The 17,045-nt window shown below is 50.5% G+C and overlaps 3 protein-coding genes across 4 annotated transcripts in view; 2 read left to right on the top strand and 1 right to left on the bottom strand.

Annotated features, from left to right (window-relative positions):
* Positions 1-10,640, top strand: part of LOC115759247 (protein split ends) — a 77,744-nt gene extending 67,104 nt beyond the window's left edge. Inside the window, exons 11-21 of the mRNA XM_030700147.1 lie at positions 61-4,007; positions 4,074-5,023; positions 5,072-6,208; positions 6,254-7,633; positions 7,706-8,642; positions 8,704-8,810; positions 8,934-9,014; positions 9,151-9,331; positions 9,404-9,721; positions 9,782-10,128; positions 10,196-10,640. Coding sequence (XP_030556007.1) covers positions 61-4,007; positions 4,074-5,023; positions 5,072-6,208; positions 6,254-7,633; positions 7,706-8,642; positions 8,704-8,810; positions 8,934-9,014; positions 9,151-9,331; positions 9,404-9,721; positions 9,782-10,128; positions 10,196-10,483 — 9,673 coding nt within the window. The 3' untranslated portion in view covers positions 10,484-10,640. The remainder of the gene's footprint in view (positions 1-60; positions 4,008-4,073; positions 5,024-5,071; positions 6,209-6,253; positions 7,634-7,705; positions 8,643-8,703; positions 8,811-8,933; positions 9,015-9,150; positions 9,332-9,403; positions 9,722-9,781; positions 10,129-10,195) is intronic.
* A 2,754-nt stretch (positions 10,641-13,394) lies between these two features.
* On the top strand, positions 13,395-14,406 carry LOC115758375 (39S ribosomal protein L10, mitochondrial). Its single transcript, XM_030698969.1, has 2 exons — positions 13,395-13,530; positions 13,639-14,406. The coding sequence occupies exons 1-2, from the start codon at positions 13,509-13,511 to the stop codon at positions 14,367-14,369; spliced, it is 753 nt and encodes a 250-aa protein (XP_030554829.1). The 5' UTR covers positions 13,395-13,508; the 3' UTR covers positions 14,370-14,406.
* Positions 14,399-16,604, bottom strand: LOC115758374 (homeobox protein Mohawk). Of its 2 annotated transcripts, XM_030698968.1 has the most exons (4): positions 16,455-16,604; positions 15,537-15,589; positions 14,749-15,468; positions 14,399-14,691 (listed from the first exon to the last, which is right to left on the bottom strand). In XM_030698968.1, exons 2-4 carry the CDS (start codon positions 15,578-15,580, stop codon positions 14,499-14,501), a joined length of 957 nt encoding a protein of 318 aa, XP_030554828.1. In that variant the 5' UTR covers positions 15,581-15,589; positions 16,455-16,604; the 3' UTR covers positions 14,399-14,498. The 2 variants fall into 2 exon arrangements, with proteins under 2 accessions (XP_030554828.1, XP_030554827.1); XM_030698967.1 differs by lacking the exon at positions 16,455-16,604 and having other exon boundaries at positions 15,537-15,858.
* Positions 16,605-17,045: the final 441 nt, after the last annotated feature.

Consider the following 17,045-nt stretch of genomic DNA (forward strand, 5'->3'; position numbering starts at 1 on the left):
ACAACAACAGCAGCAGCAGCAGCAGTCGTCGCACCATCATCATCATCATCATCGTCGAAGCGTGGAGCGGAAATCATCGCGTGGCTCAGACGAAGGAGGCGCTTCCTCGAAGAGCGCTTCTCAGCCGCGCAAAATGATGCTCAGCTCGGCGGACTCGGATGACACAGATGATGCGTCCAAGAAGCATTCCATCTTTGATATACCCGACGATTGCCCCAACGTCTCCATGTATGACAAGGTTAAGGCGCGCAGCTGCAAGAATATGCAACGCCAGGCCGAGGAGAAGAAGATCAAGGCCAAGTTCTCGCAGCTTAAGCAATCGCGAGCCAAAAAGAAGCGCTCCACCAGCTACGATGGCGACAGCGACACTGAATTCGAGGATCGGCTGCATCATCGCCTCAGCGGGAGCAGCAGCTTCCATGGACGCAATCATGGCGGCCTCAGCAGCAGCGACGATGTCAACGACGATGAGGATAGGTATCATCGCAGCAAGCTGTCACAGAGTCGCATATTCTCCGATTCGGATGCCGATGGCGATGTGGATGCAGAGGCAGCGGCATTAAATGCCAGTCGCATGCGCCAGCAAATGCAACAGAATTTGCGTCGACTGTGCGATGGCGACGATAGCTCCGAGGATGAGATACGTCGCAATGTGATTGGCCACGGGGGCAAAAGAAATTGCCACTCGACGCGCATTGCCTCCGACTCGGAATCGCAATCGCAGCCAGCACCGGAGCTGATCGGCAGCAGCAGCGTGGGCAGCGCCAGCATCAAGCAGGAGCCGGACATTAAGCAGGAACAGCTCTCGGACAGCGAAATGCAAAAGTATCCAAAGTCACGTAACGACTCGCACTCCTCCAACGAGGAGCGTAAACTGAAGACGGAATTCAAGAAGGAGTACACCGAGTACTTCAACGCCTCCGGCTACACGGGCTTCGTGGGCGACAGTGCCGCCAAGCTCAAGGAGTTCTCCCCGGAAGCGCGCAAGAAGCACAAGAAGAGCAAGAAGCGCCTCAAGTCCTCGGCGGACGCCACCTCCACTGTTGTGGCCGCTGTCACCGCTGGCAGCACGGGCAGCGGAAGCATCTTTGATGTGGCTGATTGCAAGCCCAATAAATTCGACAGCTTCGATGAGCTTAAGACCGAGCAGCAGCAGCCGCAACAGGTAGTGATCGCTCCCGCGTTGGAAGTTAATGCCTCCGCGGTGGTGGTGGTGGCCAGCGAGCGGCGCAAACACAAGGAGCGCAAGGAGAAGAAGCGCGAGAAGCTGCGCAACTTGAGCGAGACGAACGCCGGCGGCTCTGTCGAGCAGCTTAGCGAGAAGCTGTCTAAAGAGGAGCGCCATCGGCTGAAAAAGTCCAAGAAATCCAAGAGTCTGGACGTATCGGCTCGCCTGTACAATGCATCCAATGCCTCCTCGCCACCGACGCCCAGCACACTGAGCACGCCGGCGCGTGAGTCTGCGAAGCGTAGCGAGGACAAAATGGAGGACATCTTTGGTATTATCTCCGACGAGGAGGAGGAAGAGGAGGAATCCCAACTGACCGATGAGCCGCCCGACACGGCCAAGGTGCAGCTTTCCACCACAGGACCCATGGTGTCCGCCGCACTGCAGACCTACAAACAGGAAACACCTCTCTTAAGCCTCAACATCAACAAAGAGCCGGCAACGCAGCAACTGCAGCTGCAGCAGGAGGAGCTCGAGCTGGAGCGCAGTGAACGCGAGCGACATCGCAAAGAGAAACGCGAGAAGAAGCGACGCGAAAAGTCCGCACGCGAGCAACAGCAGCATCAGCAGCAACAACAGCAGCAGCAGCAACAAAATGCCAACAAGCTGGATGACGACAACAGCGTGGACATGGACGAGGCGGGACGTGCACTGGAGGCGCAGCTTATGGATGATTTCGACAGCAATAAGTTGCCCGAAGATGCCACTCCCTCCACAGCCACCACCTATCGCAGCGATATGACGGACGTGTTCCGTTTCTCCGACAACGAGGACAACAACTCCATCGAGCAACAGCAGCAGCATCTTCAGCTGCCGTCGCAGTCCAGCGAGAAGCAGCAGCAGGTGCTTGACTCCAAGGAAGCGGGGCACAAGAGCAAGGACAAGAAGAAAAAGAAGAAGCGCTCCAAGGAGGAGAAGCAAGAGAAGCTCGATAAGCAACAACAGCAGCAACAGCAACAACAACAACAGTTGCAGCTGCGACGCGAGTCAACGACAGCAACAGCTGCTGGTCAGGCAGCCGGCGGCGGCGCTTCTTCGGTCAGCTCACTCACTATCAATGTGCAGGCAGCGTCAAAACACGCCGAGGAGCAACAAGAGAAGGAATCGAAGCGCAGTTCGCCGCTCTGCAAACCCTCGCCCAGCTTGCCTTGTCTCATTGGCGATGATGATGATGAGGAGCCGCCCATCTGCCCGATGCCCGTCATCAAACCCTCAGCTAGTAGCGGCAGCGGCAGCAACAATCGCCTGAACCCGGATACACTCTCGCCGGCCCGCGAGAAGCCGCGCTTGATAAGCCCCATTCCCAAGACACCCACCATAAGCCAGAGCAACAGCTCCATGTTGTCCACGCAATCGGCGGAAACGCCTGTGAGCAGCGGTGCGGCGCCTCTGGTTACCACGCCCACATCCTCAACGGCTGTCGCGGCCGCAGCTTTGGAGTCCAAGTGTGCCGCAGAAAACAGCTCACCAACCAGCGCCGCCTTGAACAAAAAGAAGGAGATCTTCATACCCGGCTTTGATGGTCAACTGGATGACAAGATTAGCGAGTCGGCGGTGCAATCAATTTCGGCAGAGTTCAACAATGCACTGCTGGATGCACTGGCCGATGAGCCCAAGATACCTGTGGCCTCGCCACCCGGTGCCATCAAAGCACTCGACAAGCTGGAGGATAGCAAATCTCGTGTGACCATCTCGCAGGAAGAGACGGAGAGCGCTGTTTCCGCGCTGCTGGGCGAAAGCTTTGGCACATCCTCAACGGCGGATTACTCGCTAGACGGCATGGACGATATGACAGCCACGGTCACAGAAGTGGTTGTCGCCGAGCCCGACGAGGAGGCGGCACTCGCTGCCAAGGCCATCGAGGCGGCTGTCGAAGAGGTCGCCCCTGAGCCCGAGCCCGAGCCTGAATCGGTGCCCGTTGTGGTCTCCGTAGGCGTCGTGCTCGATGCCGAAGAGGTGAACAAGGCGGTGCAGAGTCTGCGCAACGAGGACATGGACATCAAGGCGGACACGCCGCAATCCGAACGCGATCTGCAAATCGACACAGACACCGAGGAGAACGCCGACGAGGCGGACAGCAGTGGACCCAGTCTCAAGATCGACGAGACTGTCCCACAGCACAGCGGCTCCTCCGACAAGTCGGGCTCAAGTGCTGCCGACAAATCGCCCGAGCTCGCTAGCGAGGCCAGCGCCAGGCCCAAACAGGCGTCCGAAACGCCGCAGCCCACAGTCATTACCAAGCTGGCAGTTACTGTGCCTGCGACAGCAACAGTTGCAGCTACGCCTGCTCCAGCGCCTAATGCCAGCATCAGTAACACGGCCAAGTCCAATCCACAGCAAATGCTTAAGATTGAGCCGCCGACCATCAGTAAGCTGCAACAGCCGCTGGTGCAGCCGGTGCAAACGGTGCTGCCAGCACCTACAACAACAACAACAGCGGCTGCTGCAGCTGCAACAGCAACAGCTCGTCCTGCCACGCCCGTCATCAATTTGGATCTGTCCAATGTCATGGCCAATTGCTCCAGCACAACAAGCAGCAATAGCTCCGCATCGCTGTCCTTTGGCAGTCCCACTACCACACAAAAAACCATGCCGCTGGCCTCCACGCCCAAACAGCAGACGCCAGCAACAGCCCAGCAGCAACAACAACATCAGCCGTTGCCGCAGCGTACGCAATCGCTCATCATGCAGCCGCCCACCATATCTATACCGGAGCAAGCGCCGCATTTTGTGGTGCCGCACTTGATATTGTCGCCTCAGCAGCAGCAACATCAACAGCAGCAGCAACATCAACAGCAGCAGCAACAGCAACAACAGCAACAACAGCAACAGCAGCAGGCTCCAACCGGCGCCTATTTAATGCGCGCCCCCTCGCCGCATAGTCCGCTGTTGTCGCCGGGACGCGGCACGCCCAATCGCCAGCTAAGTCCAGCTACAAGGCCCATAGTGCCTACACAGCAACAACTGCAACAGCAGCAGCAGCAACAACAACACCCGCTGTTAGCTTCGCCCACTGGCAACATCAATATGAGTCCGATGGCCAGTCCGACAGCGCGTGGAGTTGGAGCCACAACAACGTCGCCCACAACCAGCAGCAAAATGCCTACGCCCAATAGCTATCTGCCACGCCCAGCGTTGCCGCAGCAGCAGCAACAACAGCAGCAGCAACAGGCTTCACCGAGCATGTCCAAGTCTGTCATTGAGCTGCAATCGGGCGCAAATGCTGCACAGAGTGCTCAGTTGATGCCGCTGCCTTTGCAGAAGATGCCGCCATTGCCCGTGTCCCATCATCCGACAATCATCAGCAAGGTGGTCACCGTGCAGCCACAGCAGGCCATACAAACTCAGGTGGCCAGCTCGCCGCCCATGGGCAGTCTGCCGCCGCACAAGAATCTGCATGTGAACGCACAGCAACAACATCAGCAACAGCAACAGCTCTCTCCGCAGATGTTGTCCAAGATGAACGCGCATCAGCAGCAGCAGCAGCAACAGGTGCACAAGTACATGCATCAGCATCTGGAACGCAAGCCGCAGCGACAACAACATGTGCCACAGCAGCATCAACAGTTGCAACAACAACAGCAACAACAACAGCAGCAGCAGGCACTTGCACAGCAGCATATGCAGCAGCAAATGCAACATCCACCCTTGTCGCCGGGTCATCATCACGCACATGCCACACAGCAGCAACAGCAGCATCAGGCACGGCAACAGCAATATCAAGCGCAACAGCAGCAGCATCAGCACCAGCTGCAACATCAAGCCCAACAGCAGCAAATGCAACAGCAGCAGCAGCAGTTGCACATGCATAAGCTACAGCAACAATTGCACACGGCACAGCAGCAACAGCCGATAACGCACTTGACCCCGCCGCCGCCCATGTTTGCACAGCAGCAGCAGCAGCAACAACACCAGCAACTGCCACGCAATTTGCAACAGCAACAACAAGTGAGCCCAACAGGCCTCAATCCGAGTGCACACAGCTCGCACAGTCCACAGGCACAGCAGCAACAACAACCGCAACAGCAGCAACAACAGCAGCCGCATCCCGCTGCAATTATGGTGCGAGCACCAACACAACAGCAACAACAACAATCGCTGAATGTGATACAGAACGCGCCGTCAGCACAGAAAATCATTGTGCAACAGCAAATTGTGCCGGCACCGACCACATCTATACACTATCCGCTGCCGCCCAAGGACACGACGACTGTGGTGGAGTCGCCAGTGTTGCCGCTAAAGACATCCGAAAGCGTTTCTGTTATACGCACTCCCACGCCCACCATCAGCCTGGCGAGCTCACCGCAGGCGACAAAGGCAGCCGCTGCTGCTGCCGCCGCAGCCGCTTCACTGTTAACCGAGGAGAATGTCATCAAGATCTCACAGCCCAAGCAGGATGAGCTTATCGAGCAGGACTCGAAGGAGGTGGACAGCGATTATTGGTCCGCCAAGGAGGTGAACATTGACAGTGTCATCAAGAAGCTCGATCCGTCCACAGCAGCCGCTGCGAAGGAGGATAACCAAAATAAGCGAACGGCCACACAACAGCAGCCAGCAATTGATGTGCCCACGGCAGAGGCAACGCCAGCCTTGGCCAGTGAGCCGCCATCTGCAGCAGCAGCAGCATCAGCAACAGTTGCTGCCAGTGCTTTGGCCAATGCCAGTTCTAATGATCACGACACCGAGGATGAAACCGAGACGCGTCAGTTGAACATCAAGTCCTTGAAGCAGCTCGGCCGACCGCCGAGCGCACGTGGTACAGGCGCCAAACGTGGACGTCAGCCACGCGGCGCCAAGGCCAAACAGGTTCCCGGACTGCCCCTGAATCCCACCGAGCCGAGCCTGTTGCTTTCGCCGGGTGACAATGGTGTGCACACACGACTGCGCAAGCCGGCCACGGCGCCAGTGACGCGTGGCCGCAAAGGCAGACCGCCGCGCAACTTGCTGCAGCAACAACAGCAGCTGCAACAGCAACAGCTGGCACAACAGCAGCTCGCACAGCAGCAACAGCAACAACAACAACAGCAGCAGCAGCATCAGCAGAAGGAGCTTGTCACGCCCACGCCCGCAGTTGTGCCCGTGCCTGTCCCCACAGCCGCTGAGAAGAAGGCACGGAATCAGGCGTTGACACAAGCGAGCGGCTCCAGTCAGGATATTTACGAGTTCCATGACGATGTCGGCGATACGGAGCCAAAGGTCAAGGTAACTGCAGTTACTAACACAGCAGCAGCAGCCGCAGATGACACGCGACCGCGACTTATACTAACAATCAACAAGCTGAAGAACAGCAGCGAACTGGAGAGCCAAGCCGAGGTGCCACATGTACAGACGCAGCAGCAGCAGCAACAACAACAACAGCAGCAGCAGGCGCAGCAACAGCAGACGCAGCAGCAGCTGGAGCACAACACGGACAGCTCGGAGTCTTGCAACACACGCAAGTCGCGGCGTCTGCAAGAGAAGGAGGATCGCAGCACCGTGGATGACATTATCGAAGATGTTGTGCGCAATACAAACACACAACAGCAGCAACAGCTGCAGCAACAATTGCAACAACAGCAACAACAACAGTTGCCCAAGGGCGCACAAACGCCGCCGCGACGCTCCGGTCGCAATGCGCAAGCCAAGAAAACGGATGCGGCACAAACGCCAAATGCCGTGGGCAGGCCTAGGCGTTCCAAGGAACGGAAGACCATTTGTGAGCCGCCAGCTGGTGTGCAGGAGGAGGCGCAGCCACTGTTGCTGCCGCCACCTGCTGCAGCAGCGGTGCCTGCAGCTGTTGCTATGGTTGAGACGCCAGCAACAATGCAGCAGCAGCAACAGCAGCAACCACAACAACAGCCGCCAACGCCGCACATTGCACATGTCCCGGAGGTCAAGGAAACACCACCACCCCCGCCGCCACCTACAACAACAACAACAACACCACCAGCAGAGCCATTGCAAGTGCCGCCTGTGGTCCTAACCAAACCAACGCCACAACATCCCAAGAAGAAGGCGATTGCCGCAGCCGAAATCGAATCATATCAGGCCATCAACTCATCCATGCCGCCCATGCATCAGACAGCCGCACCGGCGGCCACGCAGAAGATCACAGGGGGTGCCGCAGATGCAGTTAGCAAGGCTTTAATTGATCCCGTCACGGGTGTCATTACTGCGGGCATGCCGCAGGGCAAGGAGGGCAATTTGCCGGCCGCGAATGCGGCGGCGCCCGCCAACAGCAGCAATGAAACGGCGCCAATGCAGCAGCAGCAGCAACAACAACAGCAGCAACAACTGCAAATCAGCGGGACGGTCATAGCACCTTCCACGCCTATAACAACGCTGAGCAAGCCCGTGCAGCTGCAGGTGCAAGAGGCGGCGGCAACGTTGCTTAACAAGCCCGTCAGCGTGCTGGTTAAGAGCAATGCCACGCCCGCGCAGCCCACGCTTATCATACAGCAGCAACAACAACTGCAACAGGCGCCACCGCAGCAACAGCAGCAACAGCAGCAACAACAACAACAACAACAACATGTGTTGGCCAACAAGCAGCCGCTGGTGCTGACAACTGTGCTTCAACACGCACAGCACACAACGGTGCGTCCGCCGCAACCGCTAAAAGCGCATGTGCTGAATCGCGAGAAGAACCTGCAGCAGCAGCAGCAACAACATCCACAGTTGACGCCCAACAAACAGCATCAACATCAACAGCCGCCACATCCGGGCCACATGCTGCTCACTGATGCTGCCGGCAATCAACAGCTCCTGCAGCCAAATCTCATAGCGCGCCACATGCTGGGCCAACAGCAGCAGCCGCAACAACAGCAGCATCTGCTGGTCAACATACCACCGCCAACAGCGCATTCGCCGCACTCGCCGCGCATCACAGCCGCACAGCACGGCCAGCAACAGCAGCAGCAACAGCCACCAAATGCGCCACAACTGCAGCAGCAACAGCAGCAGACGCTGGTCATCAAGCAGGCAACAGCCGCAGCGCCAACAGCGCATCCGCAAATACTGCATGTGGTTAGCTCAAAGGCTTCGGTATTGCCAACGCAGCAGCAACAACAACAACAACCGCCGCAGCAGCTGAGCAAACAGAACTTTAGCTATGTGCAACAAACACCACAACAACAACAACAACAGCAGCAACCGCAACAGCTGTACAAACAGGCTGTGCAGCAGAAGAGCGCACAGCCGGTGCAGTTGCCGCCGCATAATCTCTTGTTGCCGGCACACTCGGCGCTGTTGTTGCAGCCAAAGCCAGCGGCTCATTTGCAACCGCAGCAGCATCAGTTGACACCATCACCGCCACCAGGCAAGCCCAATCCTGTGGTGCACAGCCTGCAAGCGGTGGGTCAATTGTTGCCCGGCAGCATTGGCAGTCCGCCGCCAATGAAACCAGGACAACAGCAGCAAGCTAATACAGCTGCAGGTAAGTCCCAATGCCTGGACAACTGTTGGCTAATCCTAATTAAAACCTAATTTGCTTGCAGTTCTGCGCACCGCCATACCGAACATCAGTCCACAGGGACAGCCGCGTGTCTCGCCGTTGGTGCTGCCACCGGGCATAGCCGGCGTGCCGCCCTTCGATACCAGCATGGTAAGTCCTAGCCCCATATACTAACACTAGCATGCAGCTGTTGTGCTCTTGCTAAGCTCTTGTCCAAGCTAACATTTTACTTGCTTAACTTAATATCACCTTTGCCTTGCCAAATGGACGCAGCATGACCTGGGCGCCTATGTCAGCGGTCGGCGTACACAGAGCCCGCCGCCAGCGCATCAGCAGGCATCGCCCATAACACCGGTAATGCACAAGTTTTACATGCGGAACTTTGAAGTAGCGTAACCCAAGAACCACCCCCACCAAACAACTAACAACATTTAATACACTGCCAGTCTTATAGATATATTCTAATCTCGTATCCCCATTTCACTTGCAGAATGATACCGCGTATCGGGCCGCAATGCTCTATCAACACCACATGATGCGCAGCGGTGACTATGACGACAAGATGATTAGCAGCAGTCCGCCATTGGAGCTGCGTCGTCCGGGCAGTGGACCGCCGCGCACCATTGCCGTGCCGCACAGCCTGCAGAGTCCACAGGATCGCACTGCAGCGGGTAAGAGCATATTGAGTTCTAGATAAACCTAAGATCCCAGCTTAATCAATTACCCATTCTACCCATTCACAGACTCGCCGCAGATGGCTCAGGTGTATGTGCACAATGCGCGCATACCGCACGCTCACTTCAGCGAGATGGCCACACGTGGCGGTTACTACGAGAGTGCCGGCATGCAGCTGGAGCCGCCGCCGGCGCACCGTGCGGCAGCTTCGATAAGTGTTGTGGTGCCACCACCGCCGACAGTTGCCAGCGGCAGTCCGTACATCAGCGGCGGCGCTTCAGTGTCTGTCTCCGTGCAGCCGGGACCGCATAGCCTACATCCCAGCCAGGCCAAGCTCTTGGAGCGCGAACGTGAGAACGAACGGCTATCCATAGTAGCAGCAGTTGGTGCGTATATAAATGCCAGACAGCTTGTGGCAATTGCGACTAACACTAACCCATTTACAGCCAAGCAACAGCAGGAGCATTTGAGCGCGTCTGTAATGCACGGCGGCATGGAGCTGACCACACAGCAGCCGCAGCCCCAGCCGGGGCCACCACCACCCGCCGCAATGCCACCACCGCCGGGCGACTCGCTCGTCACATTGCTGCAACGCTATCCGGTCATGTGGCAGGGTCTGTTGGCACTGAAGACCGATCAGGCGGCCGTTCAGATGCACTTTGTGCATGGCAACCCGAATGTGGCGCGTGCCTCGCTGCCCAGCATGGTGGAGAGTGCCACACCACAACTGCGAATTGCGCAGCGCATGCGTCTCGAGCAGACGCAGCTGGAGGGTGTTGCCAAAAAGATGCAGGTGCGTAAATTTATTATCCATGTAGATTAAACTTGATTAACTAATTACGTATTGTTGCTATGTGCAGGTGGACAAGGAGCACTGCATGCTGCTGGCGCTGCCATGCGGACGCGATCATGCGGACGTGCTGCAGCATTCGCGTAATCTGCAGACCGGATTCATAACCTATCTGCAGCAGAAGATGGCCGCTGGCATTGTGAATATACCCATGCCGGGCAGCGATCAGGCTGCGTATGTGGTGCACATATTTCCCGCGTGCGATTTCGCCAATGAGAATCTGGAGCGTGCTGCGCCCGATCTCAAGAACCGTGTTGCCGAGCTGGCGCACCTATTGATTGTCATTGCCACCGTCTAATCGAATTGCAGGCGGTTGGTTTTAACCAGATCTACATAAAAAAACATACAAATATGAAAATTAAAAAAACACCGACTATGTCTCCTCTATAGAAAAAAACTGCAAGAACAACCACAACAAGAACATCAAGAACAACTGAAACAAACACATGTAAAGTAAACAAAAAACCAACCAATAATACAAAAACAACAACAACTACCAACTACAACAAAGCTAAAACAAGTTACGCTCTTCTAGTATTTTAAGTAATTTTAAATAGCGTTTAAACAAAACACAAAAGTTTAAAGAAGCAAAACTAAACAAAAAACAAAAAGTAAAGAGAAAAAAAAAATGCAAACTTTATTGAAATAAATAAATGCAAGAGAGAGAGAGAGTTGAAACCAGGCTCATAAAACAATCGAAATTGATTGATGGCAACTAAAAGAAACCAATGTAAATCCTTAAAACAACCCTCTTAAACAGCCTCCCCCCGCAAATCCTCCAACATAATATACATTGTGTAAAACGTAAACAAAACAACAAAACAAAACAAAAAAAAAACAAGGAAAAAACTAAAATTGCAAAAGTATGTTTGTCCAAATTTTCGTTTCTTTTCTTTTCATAAACATATAATACATAATAATTTTTAACAACATTTTTGAAAGCTTGCAAAGTATCGTTAAGTTTGATCTCAAGAAAGTTTTTATTTTTTTTGCTTATAATTTAAAATGAAAATGAAATGAAAACAAAACGAAAAGGAAATGTGAAACAAAAAAAAAAACAGCAAATGCTTAAAAAAGAAAACCTAACTGTTTACTGTACTACATACTGCTTACTACCATACATACATACATACATACAAGCATATATACCTACTATCCCTATTCGAAAAGAAAATATGAAACAGCAATAACAACAACACACGTTTAAGTTTTTGATTGGTGAACTATTTCACATACTCACCCACACACAAACACTCACACACACACACACACACATACGCACGCCCAGTTATTGCTCGCATTTTACAAAGTTTCGTCGCCCTTAATTAAGTAGTTTATTGATTTTGCTCTAGCGTTTCGTTTCTATTTATATTCTTAATATTTTTTTTTTCAATTTGTTCCTCGGCTCCATGTGGTGCGCGTGTGAACCGCGCGTGTCGCATTGACCCGAAGAACGCCATGAGCGCCACCTGTCGCCAACTGCTGTTAAGCACAATTAGGTTTAAAGATGCGCCCAGAGGCTTTTTTCCTACAATTACAAACATTAAAATAGATACACACACACACAGCCACACAAATATACAACCACATAAACATACATGATATACACACACCTACATATAAATTACAATTATTAAATATCTATTTAATTATTATAAACAAATATGTTAAGCCAAATATTTTAAAGCTTAGAGACAAATTTATTAATTTGTTGCTTATATATTTTCCTGTAGGGGGCGCAAGCCGACGACAAAAATACACTCAACGCAGGCGCCGCCGCGTTGTTGGCATTTTTGTGGTTGCCTTTCTGCCGATTATTCACTGTTAGCTTTTCCACCTGATTTGCTTGAAAATCGCATCAACAGTAATAGTAACAGCAACTACAACAACAACAACAACTACAACTCCACCATCACTGCCACAACACTGTACACGAAACTAATTCAAGCAAAGTTGGGTGTTTCCGTTTGTTATCATTTAAATGTTTAGTTCTTTTGCGCGAAACTTTGTAAACTGCCAGGCAGTAGCATTAGAGCGTATTTATACATGCATACATATATACACACACACACACACATACACATACACAAACATATTTATTTTAAGCCCGAAGCTGACTATAAAAGAACACATACAGACGCCCAATACACAATATACATTATATATATATATATATATGAAAAGGAAGATGATAAAATCCCTCTGTACACTCCTTAAACTTAAACGTTTTCACGCCCACTTGTAAATTATGTGACGAAAAACAAAAGAGAAAAAAAAAGCAAAACTGTAAAATATTTAAATTATTTAGCGTCTAAACGATAATTCATGTACATGTAAATACAGTTTAATTAGTGTTTAGCGCGTATTTAGTTGTATGTTTTAAAACTAAACTGTACATTATATAACACGATAAAGATACGATTATGAGAGAGATCAGAAGTAAATCGCAAAAAGGAAAAACATTTTGTCAGTAAACACAACAAGAACAGATGAAACGCTATTGTTTTAAGACATTTTTAGTTATTTTTAAGTTAATTGATGAAGAAACCGATTAAATTACACTTATTTCTAAGTGAATTAATAAACCAATTCAATAAACTTTTTCTGTTAAACGATTTGTTTTAATTATTTTTCAACTTTACCATTGCTCCACGTCCAACCCTTTCGTTCACAATAGTTGTTGGTTGTTCGATAGACCGTTATCAACCCACAAATCCATTAGCGAAATGCAACTTATAGTATATATATGAAAAGAACACAAAACCCATAAATATATATATATATATATACATATATATATATATATACATATATATATATATATACATATATAGATGTTAATGTTATACCTGTAATTAAATAAATTCTATACCTATGCATTATGTATGAAAGTTGTGTTGATATTTGAACGGCAGCTATTCATAATTCTTAAAAGGCTTTTGTGGACACAATCATTGTTTTAATAATCAATTAGTATACTACAAAATAGTCTATTATTGTTAAACATTTATCCGGAATTCGGAATCACTACCAAGTCTTGAGAACAGATTGTGGATGTTGAGGGTATAAAATGCTACATTTTAACAGTGTCATTAACATTTTGTGTAACATTGGCTTTTCTGTTATTAACAGCGAACATTAGCGCTGAACTGCAACAGCTGACTTGTTAACATTTTGTGTTATCGATATACAAATAATTTACTATCGAAATAAGCAACGCGGCGTACGTGCATTCGGTTCTCTTATTTAAGCGTTTAATTTGTTAATAATTATAGAATAGTGTATAAAAATAGTTAAATTTACGAGCCGAACTGACTGCAGACATGTCCAATCTGATAAAACAAGGTAAGCGCACGTGCTACACGTTGGACTCCATTCTATGGTCCGCAGCAACAGCTGTGTGATTATACAATTCATTTATTTACGCGCTGCCGCTGCTGCTGCCCATTGCAGGCCTGCCACTCACATCGGCGCGTGCTCCGCTGCTACAATTTTTGCGATTTCGCGGCAAGATAAACATACAACGCCCCAAGGAGCCGCACTATGAGCGGGCGCGTGTTGTGGCCGTCACACAGCCCAAATATCCGGAGCCGCCGAAGGCTCTGACCTGCTTTCAGTCGCGGGCAGAACGTCTGGGCACCCAGGTGGAGAATCCCTACAATGCGATTATAGCGCGCGAGGTGCGCAACTGGTTGGATCATTCCAAGCTGGTGGCCATCTTCCATTTGAACTCAATAATGGCAGACGAGCTCTTTCGTGTGCGCGTCCAGCTGCACAAGCAGAACATGCACCTAAAATCCTACGGCCGCAAGATCATTGCCCAGGCTGTTGCCGGCACACAATACGAGGCCATTGTGCCGCTGTTCCACTCGAATCATTGCATTGTGTTCTCGCCGGATCAGCATCGTGTGGTCGCGCTGTTGCGCCTCACGCGCAAAGTGCCACAAATGGTGCTGCTAGGCGGCATTGTGGAGAACACCCTGCTCAGCCGCAACGAGCTGATGGACTTCGCACAAATGCCCGGTCTGCAGGCGGCACAGGCGCAGCTGGTGCAAACGCTCAATATGGCGGCCGGCAATGTGGTGCAGCAGCTGCAGGCGCATCAGTGCAATCTGGTCAAGGTCCTGGACGTGCACGCCAAAAGCGATGCGGCAACGGAGCCGACGAAAGAAACGCAGACATAAGTTATAATTTGTTAATAACAATAACAGCAACAAAATAATTGTCATTTGTCTTTCATACTATAGATTACAGCTTAAAACTAGATTGCACTCTTCCAACGGCCTGGAATGATGGCGTCAGTGGCGTCCCGTCTAGGAGGTAATTGTGGTTGCCATGTGATGCCAGCGCTGCCTGCAGTTAAAGGCTAAATTCGCCAGCGCTTCGGCAGCATCCAGCTCGTCCTTGTGGTGGAGCAGCCAACGCTCGCCACGTGCCGCAGCGGTGGCATCGCTGGTGAACAGCACCTCGCTCTGCACGGGCCGCTCCTGATTGGCGCATTTGTGCCTGGAAAAAAACTACAGTTTAGCATAGCAGCAATTGATCAACTGCACCTGGGCTCACCTGCTCATATTCCACTCAATGTGATAGTTGTGCCTATCCGGCGTGAATCTGGCGGCGCTCTCCAGCCACTTGTTCAACTGGGTGCCATTGTTGTCGCTTGTGTTCGCCGGCATGCTGGCATCCAGTACATTGCTATCGCGCAGATACTTCTCCATCATCTGCTGCTTGTACTTGGCCTTGCCAGCCGGCACAGTGGGCAACATGGGCACGCGTTCACCTTGCGCCTGGTTCGGCAGCAGCTCGGATTCCACATAAAAATTGGGCTTATATGGCGCCGAGCAGGTGGAGGCATTGTTGTCAATGCCATCACTGGCCGTGCTGCGACTGGACAGCTCATCGTCATCTTCACCATTCTCATCATCTTCGGCTGCGCACACGCGCATGTCCTCCTCCCAAATGCTGTCCTCGGACGAGATGCTAAACTGTTCCACATTGCCTCGTGCGTTGTGATTGTAATTCTTGATCAGATGGCCCCAAGACTTCTTGGCCTTCTCTCGCTCCGAGTTTTTTAACTTGCGCCGCCAATTGGCAAACCAATTGCAGATCTGTGTATACGTCAAGCCCGTCTCTCCGGCCAGCTGCTTCTTCTCCTCTCTGCTGGGATACGGGTTCTCGCGTCGTCGTATAAGCCAATCCTTCAGCATTCGTTTTATGTCGGGCGTAAACAGGCGCTTCGTAGCTCGAGTCAGATGCAGATCATCCTCTGGTGGCCAGGCGCGTCTGTAATCCAACTCTTGGACATTAGCGACAATAGAATTTCTTTTTTTTTCTTTTGCTGCTCCACTCACCTGCTGTGCCGACGATTGCGTTTGGGGCGACACGATTTTTCCATGACAGCGAACTGCAATAGAAACTAGATATTTGAAATGAAATTCTCATCGTGTGCAATCCCCGCCCAGGTGATTGCTCATCCATAATTAAGCCAATCGACCCCAAATACGCTGTAAGGCAAATTCAGTTTCAAAACTTTTTCTGCTCTCTGTTGGGTGGGTGGCGCTATTTCTGTCCACGAATGCTGAATACAATTTTCATGTTTTTTGGCCGTTGTTTTTACCCGATAAATGAAAAACACGATTTGACACACACGCACACATGTGTGTGTGTATATACACTGAGTAACATTCGAGCACGATTGAGAGGCAATGTGTGGGAGAGCTGGCGTTAGATATCATCACACGATCAAATGAGAAAAATCTCTATAAAGGGCGTAATGCCGAAATGTCGTCTAAATAGTTGGCATGCGAATCAAGAACCGATTCGTTTTCGATTTGATTTCTCAGGACACAATACCTTGTATTTCTCGACATTATTTTGTCGCTAGATTTCATTGATAAAACTCGGTGGCCATGTTTTTTCCAATATATATATATATATATATAGATGTATATATATACAGCTGTATATCATATAGAAAACTGTTTTATGTGGAAGAAAACGAAAAACTACAAAATCTGTTTACGTTTCTCAGCTAATTTTCAAGTACGCGCACCTTTACCTATTGATTACTTCGATGTAATTATTGTTGACACTTTTAAGTATTATATAAGCGCCAGGGCACAATAGTCTTGTGTTTTTTTTCTTTCAGTTAACTGTTTTCACTATTTGTCTTAGAAGGCAATTTTAGTTTGCGTATTGCTACATTTGTAGATGACCTAGGGCACAGTGGGTCAAAAAGCTGTGCACAGCTTCATAGAAAATTCACCCACCTGTAAATATTCAGTTTCAGTTGTATTCGAATGTTTTGCCTTTTTTTTTAGGGAACGACACGATGAGCCGACACGCTCTGAACGTCGTACTCGCAGACTGCAAACTGAGCGTTCGTTCAAATTTTTTTTCAAAAAAACGGCCAGAAAAATGTTTTCGAATGCTCGCACGAATTTCAGATTCGGAAAAACGAAAGCTTGCACTTATCACACACGAATGGTGGGGCACTTTTAATCTATTTACAAAACTCGAGAAAAATATGTGGTACACACACATAATGCCTATTTTCACAGAATCGCCGAACGTGTCTGTTCCGGCATACGCTACCTCAAGCCGAAAATGTTTGGCGATTGATTAAGTGTCATATGGCCCACGTGTGTAGAGTGCACAGCATAATACTTTCGCTCTCGATCAATTGGTCGCTCGGTGGCCGTGATGTGATTAAATTTAAATTCTGTTGCAAGTTCTTTCAAAATCATTTTACATGTGCACAGCAAAATTTGTGAGCCGCGTTATTTCAATGAAGGAAAACAACTAAATAATTAAAAAGGCTATTTAAATAAGTCCGACTGCACGTTGCTTTATATTAACAC

Source organism: Drosophila novamexicana, unplaced genomic scaffold (genome assembly GCF_003285875.2).
Source record: "Drosophila novamexicana strain 15010-1031.04,08,12 unplaced genomic scaffold, DnovRS2.1 tig00000193-arrow-pilon, whole genome shotgun sequence".
Classification (NCBI taxonomy): domain Eukaryota; kingdom Metazoa; phylum Arthropoda; class Insecta; order Diptera; family Drosophilidae; genus Drosophila; species Drosophila novamexicana.

Excerpts from the sequence above, each read along its gene's own strand:
- LOC115758374 (XM_030698968.1), bottom strand. The coding sequence starts at position 15,580 with ATGGAAAAATCGTGTCGCCCCAAACGCAATCGTCGGCACAGCAG. Across the intron at positions 15,469-15,536 it reads CGCAATCGTCGGCACAGCAG|ACGCGCCTGGCCACCAGAGG; the intron begins GTGAGTGGAGCA and ends GTTGGATTACAG. Across the intron at positions 14,692-14,748 it reads ATTGAGTGGAATATGAGCAG|GCACAAATGCGCCAATCAGG; the intron begins GTGAGCCCAGGT and ends GTTTTTTTCCAG.
- LOC115758375 (XM_030698969.1), top strand. The coding sequence starts at position 13,509 with ATGTCCAATCTGATAAAACAAG. Across the intron at positions 13,531-13,638 it reads GTCCAATCTGATAAAACAAG|GCCTGCCACTCACATCGGCG; the intron begins GTAAGCGCACGT and ends TGCCCATTGCAG.